At 48.8% G+C, this 12518-nt stretch overlaps 4 protein-coding genes across 4 annotated transcripts; 1 reads left to right on the top strand and 3 right to left on the bottom strand.

The window, feature by feature from the left end:
• The first annotated feature begins 1603 nt into the window (after window positions 1–1603).
• Window positions 1604–3280, top strand: fqzB (FAD-dependent monooxygenase fmqB). The gene is made up of 3 exons (XM_057152024.1): window positions 1604–1851; window positions 1902–2838; window positions 2921–3280. The coding sequence occupies exons 1-3, from the start codon at window positions 1671–1673 to the stop codon at window positions 3207–3209; spliced, it is 1407 nt and encodes a 468-aa protein (XP_057009829.1). The 5' UTR covers window positions 1604–1670; the 3' UTR covers window positions 3210–3280.
• Window positions 3281–3455: 175 nt separating this feature from the next.
• Window positions 3456–5152, bottom strand: N7473_006083 (cytochrome P450; the record flags this gene model as incomplete). Its single annotated transcript, XM_057152023.1, has 3 exons — window positions 3456–4707; window positions 4758–4942; window positions 4997–5152. The coding sequence occupies 3 exons, from the start codon at window positions 5150–5152 to the stop codon at window positions 3456–3458; spliced, it is 1593 nt and encodes a 530-aa protein (XP_057009828.1).
• Window positions 5153–5845: 693 nt separating this feature from the next.
• On the bottom strand, window positions 5846–8152 carry N7473_006082 (uncharacterized protein; the record flags this gene model as incomplete). Its single annotated transcript, XM_057152022.1, has 3 exons — window positions 5846–7773; window positions 7830–7936; window positions 7995–8152. The coding sequence occupies 3 exons, from the start codon at window positions 8150–8152 to the stop codon at window positions 5846–5848; spliced, it is 2193 nt and encodes a 730-aa protein (XP_057009827.1).
• A 921-nt stretch (window positions 8153–9073) lies between these two features.
• On the bottom strand, window positions 9074–12391 carry N7473_006081 (non-ribosomal peptide synthetase; the record flags this gene model as incomplete). The annotated part of the gene is made up of 1 exon (XM_057152021.1): window positions 9074–12391. The coding sequence occupies one exon, from the start codon at window positions 12389–12391 to the stop codon at window positions 9074–9076; it is 3318 nt and encodes a 1105-aa protein (XP_057009826.1).
• Window positions 12392–12518: the final 127 nt, after the last annotated feature.

Here is a 12518-nt window from a genome sequence, read left to right as displayed (position 1 = left end):
TGGAATATCAATGTACGTTGGGGAAAGAGCCAGAGCATTGACGTCAGCCTTATTGGCGGTGATCAGTGGGGCCAGTGGAGACTCGGGAATCCTACCCAAAATAGAAGCAAAAAAATTGTTGAATGCTACTTCCGCTTCAGCTCCAGGGTTTCAAACTCAAATCACTGTCGAGTAACTGGAAATGGTATATTTGGATCGGATCAGAGCCAATTTCAAAATAACAGCCAATATCCTTCAACCTCACCCATACGATACAGAAGATTTCGAAAACAGATTAACCCCCCAGCCACACACACTTTCTTTCCCAGCGCCCCACTAATATTACGCTAAGCTTATTCTGGCTAGATGAAGCCCCTTCCCCGCGGCATGGCACCGTAGTATTGGTTGCGGGAGAATCCAGAACTAGGGCGAGCCAGACTAGGCGTCAAAATGGGTCTCCGGGAGAGTAAACGTGTGTGTCTGGGGGGTAAACTGTTTTTGAAACCCACTGTAGGCCTGAAGAAGATATGCAAAGCCAGCATTTAGAGCATTAAGTTTCCCTTAATGTAGGGGCTAGATGTATTGACCACTTGCGTGTGTAAACTTGCCACAGCGAATTGACCACCTCGGTACACCGGTAAATAAAACAGCACAGAAAAGGTAGCCAGTTGCAAATATTGGTGCATAATCAAGTCAATACACCGAAATTACACAAAATCGTATCATACAAAATGGAAAGCGAAGTTGGGAGAAGAGAAGAGGAAGCAAAAGCAAGAATCACAAGTTCTGTAAGATCAAGGTAGTCAGAACTGGATGGGTAAACGAAGTGTGTGATTGGAGTTATTAAACACATTTCGGGAACTTTAGCGTTCAGAGTTCAGAATGATGGACTCGGTTGGCTGCCAAAAGGGCCTTTGTTGGTATTGTAATGGTTACGCCAAAACGTGGCCCATACAGCATAGTATATGCAAGACGGTGACTCTTATTCTTCTGTCAAATCCACCTTTGTCCTTCAAAAATTGCGACTGAAAATCAGATTGAAGAATGTGCGTTGATCCGTAAGATCATACTATCGATCAATCCAGTTCAATGTTGCAATTCTATGCACCCTGTAAACAAGTCTAAGTTGACGAGAACAGGTATGGACTGTGACAGATGTATAATCAGCACAAAGTCCTCAGAGGGGGTTGGCAGGCTTCCAAACTAAAGCTCAATAGTGAACCCGAGATTCGTGACTTTCAAAGGACTGACCACGTGGATTCACCGATGTCCACGGTTATGTTTGTTTAATACCACGGCGCATTGCGCAAGATAGGTAATCTCAGGTGCCCTTGGCCATAGATTTTGAGTTCGCTAGTGACTGTAAGAATGTCATCCGGGTTTTGATGACGAGGCAGAGGCTGCAAGATGAGAGAAAAAACATGACGCGTTGACCTGGCTCCGCCGCAGGACCTTTTAGAAGAAATGTCTGCATCTCTGTACTATTTGAAGTAAGGGCCAGGGAGTGGGTCTCTACTCATTACATACATTGGAACATGAAATTTTGGCTTCTAGCGTTGACCCTTGCATCAATTTGTCAATTTCCGTTCCGATGGAATGAAGGGAATGCATCACACGCACTATACCGGGGTTCTTTCTACTCCTTTTATTGCGCCCTCGTTGCCAACTCAACCTCTTCACTACCATTCATCATGACTATTCCATCAATTCCATCGAACCAGGGGCCAGCCGCCATTGCGGAGCCGCGATCAAGTGGAATCAATATCATTATTGTCGGACTTGGGATTGGAGGATTAGCCGCCGCCATCGAGTGTCATCGCAAAGGACATTCAGTCACAGTATTCGAAAAGGCTTCTGCACCGCGCCCTCAAGGTGAGCCGACTTGTAATCAGTCTAAGAATATCAGGCTCATGTTATATCAGGAGACTGTATAGGTATTGGAAGTAATGCCGCTCGGATTTTGGCCAAGTGGGGAAACGGACGCGTCCATGAGCTACTTGAAGCTCAAATCAGCCATATTCGAGCTGTGGATATTCATGACCAAGCTGGGAAATTCATTGTCACAAATGAAATGACTGGATTCCGCCGCGGCGATGGCTACTTTTTGAACAGGTGCGACCTGGCGAATATACTTTACGAGCATGCAAGAGACATTGGAGTCGAGGTGCGATTCAATGCTAAAGTCACCGACTATTGGGAGACGGATTCCAATGCTGGTATAATTGTCGATGGTAGTAGAGTGGCCGCAGACTGTGTCATTGCTAGCGACGGCCTCCATAGCAAGGCCAGAGGTTTTGTGACAGGCGGCGATCCGGCACCCGTGTCCTCAGGCTACGCGGCTTTTCGGGCTTACTTTGACGTTAGCGAGATCCTCTCAGACCATGCAGCACATTGGCTCCTCAAAGGCGCTGGTAAAAGTGATCATGCATCGGCTTTTGTAGGCAAAGACAGCGAGATCACCATCTGTACCGTCAAACGGGGAAATGCCATTATGTGGATCTTCACTCACCCTGATCCCGACGGCGACGCTCGTGAGTCCTGGACAGTTCCGGCCAACGTGCAGCACGTGCTAGACAAAATCCAGGATTGGCCTTGCCGGGACAAGATTGCCCCCATCATACGGCATACGCCAGCTGGGAAGGCGATCAATTTTCCCATTCTCACAAGACCCCCCTTGGATACCTGGCTGTCACCGCTAGGTCGCATCATTCTGACCGGTGATGCTGCCCATCCTTATCTCCCTATGGCTGGCCAGGGGGCCAGCCAGGCCATAGAAGATGCTGCTGTGCTGGCTATCACTTTGGAGTTGGCCACAAAGGACAACGTGCCTCTCGGGCTCAAAATTGCAGAAAAAATAAGGTGAGGGACTTGGCTCTCAGGGTTGCCTTTGATCAAGTACATTTCCTCCTGTATGATCTCGATAGCTGATGATCAAGCGCAGATATCAACGGGCTACCATCATCCAATCTGGAGGAAAGGAGAACCACGATTCGTGGCATCGTCCTGACTGGGAAGCAATCAAGAAAAATCCAAACTTGATCAAAACTCCTCGACCCACCTGGATCCTCGGACATGACTGCCAATCTTCAACATATGAGGAGTTTCCCAAAGTGAGAGAGGCATTCTTATCAGGGAAGGACTACGTCCCCAAAAATATTCCCGAGGAAGGATTACATCGAGCAAATGATTTCACAGGCCTGAAACAAGCCTTGGGAATCACCAAATCATAGACTAGAGATATAGAAAGATACTTGTCTTTTTTTTTGCCATCAAATATTCGAGAACAAAAATCGAATGGAAGTAAGATTTCCTCTTCAATACTATTTATTTTATACCTCATCATCATCTTTCCTGGAGTTATTGTTCTCGATCCTCTTTTTGTTTCCTGATTTCATGGAAAATTCCCATAAGAAGCATGGTTTCAGGATGTTAGTTACAGAAAAATCGTCGACTCCAGAATGATTTGTTATCTCTCTTTACTCCGAGTTAGTGATCTTTACCCACACAACGTCCTCCGCAGCAAGATTGATCCACGCATTCGAGTTACCCTTAAAATCGTCCATCGACCGCTGGGACGAGTCCTTCATCTGAATCGAGTAATTCTCGAGGATGTGCGAAAGCAAGGTTTTCAGAAACAGGTCGGCGAGATATTTCCCTAGACATTGCCGAGGGCCAAATCCAAAGCGCCAAAGTCGATAACGGAACTCGGACGGATTCTTTGCTTGTAAAAAACGTCGTGGATTAAACTGGTAGCGATCATCTCCCCAGGCTTGGTCGTCGTTGTTCAAAGCATGAATGTCAACTGTGACATTGGTTCCGGCTGGAATAACATACTGGTCCACCTGACGGTCCGACGGGGGACTTTGTGCCCCAGAGAAAGATGCGATAGGCCGTAGCCGAGCAGATTCCAGAAGACAAGCCATCAGTAGTGTGGAGGATTGAGAGATATACTCGTCCCAGACAGCCGGAGAAGCTCGAGACTTATTCTCCACAATTTCTCGTCGCAAATCCGTTTGCACGTCAGTGTGAGCAGCCAAAAACACGAGCACCCACGACAGACTGCCGATAGTGACGTCAAGGTTTGCGAAGAGTATCTCATCCATGGTATCCAGCATCTCATGCTCAGAGAGCTTGCCAGAGTCCACGGCTGAGAAGAAGTCGCAGATTGGTGGGAGCCCGTCGAACAAGCTACGAGCTCGGTCGGCGGCCTGACGATTGAAACCAGCCCACATAACCCGAAAAGTTCTCAGGGCATGTTTCGTTGGAGTTGGCAGGAAACGTCCGATTGATAGGCGGGCTAAACCCCCGGCGGTAACACCCGCCCACACCTTCTCTCGGATTTCGACAATTTCGAGCAACTGAGCTTCCATCTCCGGACTCATGTCTCCGTATAGTATGTCGCAGAGAACCCAAAATGACACGAGGCGAAGGTCATCCGCAGGCTTCAGGATGAGAGTACCGTTGCGGTGAATCTTAGGATTCTCGTGTAGCTCCTGAAGGCATTGCTGCACCCGTCGCTCCATTACTGGCAGGAAGTTGACCACCTTGGCCTGGTGGAACGGCGGCGCAAAGATATTTCGCACACGATTCCAATCCCCGCCATTAAGTAGACCCAACGCTTTACCAACGAGTTCGCCGAATAGCCATCCCGCATCAAAATTCGTTGACTTTATGTGCAAATGAGAGTCTTTGAAGACAGCGGGCATCTGATCATGCTTGGTAAGTACCCTGAAATCTGTTAGCACCTTCCTTTATGCACTATCAGAATATTCACGTACACCTCAGGAGTACTCCCTGCCCAGATGCGATAGATGTGGCCAAATTCACTCCCCCATTCTCGAGACCTCGCCCGACCCTCAGAAAACTTTATATTGCCTTGCCCATTCGGGAACCGAAATGGGCATGTAGGTATATCCACCGATCGGTCCGATGACTGGATCGGGTATTTCCAGCAAAGGTAGACCTACTCCCAGCTCCGTCAGTCTTGTTTCCAATGCGATCTGTTTGGGTGAAGTACATTGATGGGCGTTGAGATGACGGAATTCAGAAGTTTGCGAAGCTGGACATGTTTCCAGAGAACCAAGAAGGCGATTGCAATCAAGAATACCTGAACTGCCACACGTTCCGGGAAACTGCTCGCCAGTGTGAAGACTCTGTTGTCTGGTATGTCCATTTTTGGGATAACAGAGAGATTTGCAGTGTGCTTCTCAGAGCGTTTCCAAAGTCAAAAGAATACTGAGGGCGTCCGTCACATATCTTTGGTAGCATCGGCAGACACCGGAGTCTTTCCAAATCAAATTCGAGAATACGTATTGTTCGCATTATTGCACCACAAAGTAAGGGGCAGGGAGGTATGCATTCTCCTTGATCACACCATGGTTTGTCACATTTTCCGTTAGGCCGCATCATGTCATATTTATGAATGGCTAGCTAGTAGTTCCATGGATCTGATAGGGCAGACAGCTGCGATGGACATACTTTCTACAGATCTATTGGATACGTTGCATCATGCAACTGGTAGTGACAGTAGTGGAGATTCGTTGCCGCTCAATGTCACCATCTGTCCTGGACACATATCTGACACAAACCTGGCGAACAAGGATACTGAAGGGAAGACATAAAGGCAAGGGGATGATGTGAGGTGTCCAAACTTCTCTTCTCACTGGAAAGGTTGCATCGCCAACGTGGGTACTGATTAGAAAGGAGGAAGAAACTAATGGGTGGGAGGATTGCAGAATTGTCGGCCCTACTAATACGAAGTGAGACGGATGGAAGAGCAAAAGAGGCAGGAATAGAAAATTGAGTTCATGCTGAACAAAGAATAAATTGTAGACAATTTGAGGGATGTAATCAGGTTTACTCCATTCTAGATAACCGCGTCCACGTCACACGTGATATGGTTTCCGTTCAACCCGTTCTTCTGCCTGTTACAATTACGACACTCGAAGCAGTTCGCCATTTCCATTAATGAACCCGTAATCTGCTCGCTGCGAATTGCCGCGTAGATGATAGAAATCCAGGATCCGATAGTTTTGCGCTCGCGATTGAGTCCGGATCCAGATTTCACAGTGGGATGTTCAACCAGGCCTCTATGGAAGGGTACTTTGAGTTCGTTTCGGACAAATTGATACAGCAGTTTGGCCCCATCCCCAAGGTATCTCTCGGTCTGTGGTTCAGAAAAGGCGTTTTCGCGCATGCTCTCGAATAGAGATATGCAACTGGACCTGACACGCGCCATCATATCACTGATTGCTGAAAGTGAATCCGTATGATGCGTCGATGAAGGCCCATGCTGGCCAAGTATGTCCATTGCAGGGGGTGCTATGGCGTTCGCGACAAGCTGCGCACGCAAGTGAAGGGTTTCTCTTGCGGAGTTTACCCATGCATCCCGAGCTGTCTTGATCAGCTCAGCTTGGAGGGATGCAAGAGGCTCCTCGGCTAGCTTGTTGAGAACTTCCCGAGTAGCAATTCGAATCTCTTCGTCCAAGGCATCTTGGAAAGTGACGTTCAAAACACGGAGATCTAGCGCTTGGCAGGCAACATAGAGGTGAGCTGCACTCATGAGAGACAGCACCTCTACCGCTTGCATGGTATATCTCGCCGAAATGAATGCAAGTGAATTGATAGGCTGGTTATTCATCTCTGCTGATTGCACATGCGATGAGACTGGATTGGCCAGAAACGCGAGTTCGGACATGTAGGCAGCCATGTTGATGTCGACACCCTTCATAGTGAATGAAAGATTGGGGTCGTCTGCTGATAAGTTGGAAGGCAGCCCGCGATTCAAATCAGGATTAATTAGCTCGGATGAGACGCTAAAGAGCATCTTTCCCATCATTTGCAGAGCCAGGCGTGTCTTTTCTGTCGCGGTTGTCACTGAAGCAGCTTGGAAGTTGCATCCCGAATAGACTTCACCAGATTGTGTGTCAATCACTGGATTGTCCTGGGTAGAGTTCAATTCCGTGCTTAGCTGCTTAATACTAAGAAGGAGGTCCTCTAGCCCCGGGCCCATCCATTGCGATGCACCTCGGAGCGCGTAACGGTCCTGAAACAAACCGGTACGGGTGCGATTCTTGGTCTCGGACGTCTCCAGTAGGGACGAACCACGCACGAAATGACGAATGTTCCGAGCAATTTCGAGCTGGCCGCTGTGGGGGCGAATGGCGGCAACAAAGTGATGGTAGTTCTCTGCATTCCCCAGGAGCGCCTCGCATGACATACCTACAATGGACTGGCAGAGGATAGCCAGCTGGTTGGTGTCATATATGGCCATGCTTGCCACTGCTGCGGACGCAGCAGCACCATTGAGAAGACCCAACCCTTCCTTGGGTCCCAAAACAATCGGCTCAAGTCCAGCAACATCCAGAGCTTCCGCAGCGCTAATGACAACTGTCTTTCCGTTCTTTTCTCTTTCCCAGTGGACCTTGATATCGGGGTTACCTTCCAGGATTCCAGCGATGTATGCCAACGGCATCAAATCTCCCGAGGCAGAGATTGAGCCTCGCAACGGGACCACAGGGGTCATCCCGAGGTCGAGTAGTCTAAGCAGGTAGGCAATGATCTCGAACCGAACACCGGAATGTCCACGAAGGAGATGATTACATCGTACCACGATTGTGGCGCGTACCCACGATACAGGCATGCTGTGGAAACCGATGTCATAGTTTGCTTTCGCTGGGTCCAAGTCAGATTCTGACAAGACCCCAGTCTGAGTTAACTGCAACAAGGCAGCTTGCAGTCCATGAAAGTCCAAAGTGCGGGAATCGGCGCTACCACCAAATCCCGTAGTAACTCCTGTTAAGAATTCTATCAATTCACTATACATTGAAGGTAACTTCATGGTAACATACCGTAGACCTGATAGCCATTGGCGAGATACTCCCGCAGCCATTTTACCCCAGACTCAACGCGCCGGGCAATATCACCATTGGGACTAACAGTGGCCTGGGAATGGTGCCTTTTTTTTTTTTTTCCTTGTTAGCACTTTTCTGAAGATCCGGCGGTCAGATACATACCTAGCAACAGCAATCACGCTCGCAATATCAAGATTCTCGCCATCCAAGAGGACCTTTCCTCCAGCTTGGAGCTTGTTGACCTTATCCCATGACCGCAATGCTTGCTCCAAGTAAGGCGATGTAGTTTCTTGTTCAAGAGGCAACTTTACGTCGAACATGGTTGAAGTAACGGCTTTGGAGTTTGCTTTGTGTGACAGAGTGTTAACACAATTGAAAGTGAGAGAAGATCGCAACCGTCAGCTTCAAGCACCAGGCGCAAGGTTAAATGATGGTCTGGTATGTTTAGTATTCCGTCGAATTGCTTTACATATTTGGCCAGGCCTCCTAATGCAATCCATGAAAATTTTTACATGCAAGGTGCTCTGCAACTACTATATCTTGGCAGCCAAAGGGGTAGAGTCGATAGGACTTGGAGTCACTGTGCACAAACCCAATGGTTGGCTTAGCCGCGTTGACTGATCGCAAAGCATGAACCTTATACACCGATGTGGAGATCTATTTGCATGGATACTTGCTACAGGCTCATTCACTTAGCTGGTTGAGCTGGCCGTTGCCCTTGCATATTGTTCAGCACTTCATTTTTGCTCTTCCTATTGCATTGTGCGTGTCTTCTTCTTCTTTTTTTTTCTTTTTTTTGCTTTTTCCAAGTTTCTAAGTAAGGGAGTGGATTTCTCTGCGTCGATAGTCCCTGCGACCAGATCTATCAAATCGCTTGGTGTTCACACATCTTTAGCCACCTTGGAAGGACACTTATGGCTTATGCACGCTTGTGAATGAAGTTCCATCATGCAAGCCTGGAAACCTCCCATTGAATATAATTATTGAGGTGGCGCATTCCAGAAGACACTGTTGCTTAGTGAAGGGATAATGTTCCCGTAAGGGACAGGCATTGCATGTACGATGATAGGACCCAGGAATCTTCAAATATGACTGGGACACGTGTGACTGATCTATCATTCTTCACCGCGAAGTAAGGTTTTGGGCCAAATTTCTAAGTCCAAAGAGTGGAGTTAAGGGAAAAACTGCACGATCGATTAAGTAGGAGCACCTTGACATGCTCGTTCCGCAACTAGAGTTCTCTAGGTACAAGATTCAGAAAACTGCTCCCATGGGAGGTGGCGCTCGTGGAACAGGGAGAAATATTTCGCAGTAGTGCAGATCATTCCGCAAAGTCGCATAGCTTGTGCCCGAGAAAGGAAATCGGTGCGGCCCGCAACCCTCACTCCGATCATCCCGTCTTTGGGCGAGACCAAAGCGTAAGGCACGGTCGGAGTCTTTTGGAAGTGGAATTTTGTCAAGCAATGGACCCCATCCAATGAGATTTCGGGAACCTCCCCGAAGTCTTCATAAGAAAAGACGCTGCCGATTTGTGTGCCAGCGGGCCAAGATGTGCTTTGCGAAACAATGTCCTCAAAGTCGATCACTTCATATGGAGCGGTGAGAATCCGCTTATTCTGCACTTCCCCCAATAAATCCGAAATTGTCCAGGATCGCTGCAAAGTGAGGCGCATAGGTACCGTGGTGACGGCTGACCCGACAAAATGGGCCGCGTTATCCATAGGGACGTCGCGGCCACTGGACACGTAGCCGAATACGATGTCTGACTGGCCAGTGGATGCTGCGAGTGTCCAAGCCCATGCAGATGTGAGCAAAGTGGCGAGCGTGATTCCTTTGGGAGGTAATGGGCGGGCCAAGTCCTCCGCGTGGATAACAATATCTCGTTGCAATGTTGGTTGAGACTGGCTCAAAACCGTCATGGTGGCATTGTCGAGGGCTTTTCTCCAGTAGTCGAACGCTTCTGGCGTACTTTGGGCATGTCGAACGCGCATATAATCCGAAAAGTCCTCTGACACTGCAAGCTCTCGACCGGAGTATGCAGACATGAAGTCGTTGTACAAAATTCCTAGCGAGATTCCATCGTACTGGGCATGGTTGATCCTGACCAAGAGGACCCGAGACGTTGGGCTGGATAAAAATGTGAGATGAAAGTGGAACGTCCCAGCAGGCGGAAACTGCCTGCACTTTTCGCGAATCAAACCCTCAATGACAGGAGGAATTTCTTCCTGTACATCCATGAATTCCATTCTGTCTTTCCAGCCCTTCAGCACCACTTGGAGTATTTGGTTTTGATATAGGATAAAAACCGTTCGCAGAGCGGCGTGCCTTGCGATTACCTTTCTCCATGCGTCTTCAAGGCGTTTGATATCAACATCGGCCGGTAGCTCGATTGTAAGATGATCACAGGGCTGCTCGAGGTTCCATCTCTGGAATTCTGTGGTGCGGAAAACATCAATCACATCCATCTCGCTAATCAACCGATCGCGAATTAACGTGTCGCGTAGGTTGTGGTCAAGCTTGTATGAAGGCAGCGGGGATGCAATTTGGTCCCGGTGGTTTTCGATGACTGAAGACATTTCTTGGAGACCCGAATGAGCAAGAATAGATGCAACGCGAATTGCAAAGCCTTCCTTCTGACAAAGCGCCGCCAGCTTCATTGCATCGATGGAAGATCCTCCAAGCTCCAAAAAGTCATGCTTTGGTCCAATCATGTCTGGCGCGATACTGAGCACTTGAGCCCATAGCCCCTTGAGAGCGTCTTCTGTCGGGGAAGCAAGGGTGCATGAGCAATCGAAGGTGGCAGATGGGTTTTTGTACTTGGCCCGATCTAATGGTGACAATGCCTCAGCTCGAATCCTCAGACGCCTGCGGTCGACCTTGCCGGTAATAATTGTGGGAAGGTATGCAAGAAGGAAAAAGATAGAAGGGATCATGTAATTCGGGGATGACTTGGCCAATGTGTTGCGTGCCGCCTGAGACTCCGCGTAGAATGAGGCATTTGGTGGGCAAAGGAAATCGCCATCGTCACTGGTGTCGGCTGAGCTTTGGTGAGATACAAAAGCAATGAGCATTGGGGTGCGATTCGTGTCGATAGCTTCCACGACGACTTCTGTGCTTTGAGGATAAAACATCCTGAGCTTTTGCTCCACGTCCACCAATTCGACCCTTTGCCCACGGATCTTGACTTGAGAATCCTTTCTTCCAAGCAATCGCAATGTCCCGTCGGGCCGATATTCTGCCAAGTCACCAGTCTTGTACACTTGCCTCGATGTGCCTAAGCGGAATTCTGCCAGCCATTTAGGAGCATCAACAAAAGCCGCAGTGGTCCGATCTCGATCAGATAGATAACCTTTGCCTACGGTATGACCTTCGATCAAGATCTCACCTACGGCACCGACTGGAACTATCTTCTCAAGGTCATCTGGGTCAACTAGCCATAGACAAGCGCCGAGGGGACGACCGATTTGCCCGAGCTCCGTGGTCGAGTTCACAGAGGAATGCACACAGCAGCAAACAGCACACTCAGACGGGCCATATCCGTTGACAAGCTGGAGGTATGAAGACCATTTATCAACATCTTCTTTCCTCATGGGTTCTCCTGTCATGACTAGCGTGCGGAGACTAGGCATTTGAGTCGGTGATAAGATGCGGGCTACCGATGGAGTAAGAATCGTGAAATTGGCTTGGAATTCGTTGATAGCATCGGTAACGGAGTCAGACCGTGCAGAGTCTGAGGGAACACATAGAGTACCACCCATCACAAGACATGCAAGGTGTTCAAAAACACTGGCATCAAAGGCATACGAAGCAAATTGGAACACCCGGCTGGTGGCATTGAGACCCATGGCCACGGGAACAGTTGCAGCCATTGTGGCAAAGGCATCGTGCTGTACGCAGAAACCTTTAGGCTTGCCAGTTGAACCGGAGGTGAAGACGCAGTATGCTGGAATCTCGGGTGAGACCGGTCTCAATTTGCCATGTAAACTGGCTTTCATGATTGCAGGCTCATTCTCGCCTAGAGTAATCACATCCGGAACGAGTTTTCGGGCCAGGTCGGTCTGTTGTTGAGATGCAATGACGAGCTTTACTCTTGCGATTGCACAAATTTCTCGCAGTCGCGAGACAGGATGGGCCGGGTCAATGAGAAGGAATGCGCCACCTGCCTTCATTACCCCGAGTAGGGCTATGGTGGTCCAGATAGACTTTTCAAATATGAGCGGGATGATCCCCGGCGCCCCAAAGTCATGGGCAATGATATGTCTTGCCAGGGAAGAAGAAAGTTCATGTAACTGAGCATAAGTGATTTCGCCATCCCAAGCATGGACTGCTATAGCATCTGCCTGTTTATCACAGCGGTCCGCAATGAGCTCATGCACACAGCGATTGACCAGGCTGGGGACCTGAGCGTTCCACTGTCTCATCAAATTTCCGTCCTTGGTGCTAAGTAGAGGTATAGGGATGCTGCTGCCAAGTTCGGCGTCGGAAAACGTCTTCAAATCAACGGTTGGAGATTTTGCAGCCTTGGGGGCAGAAGATGACAACGAGGTAATGATCGCCATGGTAAAACAGGAATGACTGGGAAAGCGTCAGAGAAAGATGAGTCGGAGGATCAAACGATGAACACGTTGGTCTAAAGAATTGACGTGACTAAAGACTCTTGGAGTTGTCAGATGTGGCAGGGCTAGA

The sequence above is a fragment of the Penicillium subrubescens genome, assembly GCF_028828155.1.
Source record: "Penicillium subrubescens strain IBT 31985 chromosome Unknown utg000004l_segment0_segment0, whole genome shotgun sequence".
Taxonomy (NCBI): Eukaryota; Fungi; Ascomycota; class Eurotiomycetes; order Eurotiales; family Aspergillaceae; genus Penicillium; species Penicillium subrubescens.
This window is presented reverse-complemented; position numbering and strand designations above follow the sequence as displayed.

Bases quoted from the DNA above. Each gene is read 5' to 3' on its own strand.
- fqzB (XM_057152024.1), top strand. From the start codon at position 1,671: ATGACTATTCCATCAATTCCATCGAACCAGGGGCCAGCCGCCATTGCG. The intron at 1,852-1,901 runs GTGAGCCGACTT...ATGTTATATCAG, and splicing joins TTCTGCACCGCGCCCTCAAG to GAGACTGTATAGGTATTGGA. The intron at 2,839-2,920 runs GTGAGGGACTTG...GATCAAGCGCAG, and splicing joins AAAATTGCAGAAAAAATAAG to ATATCAACGGGCTACCATCA.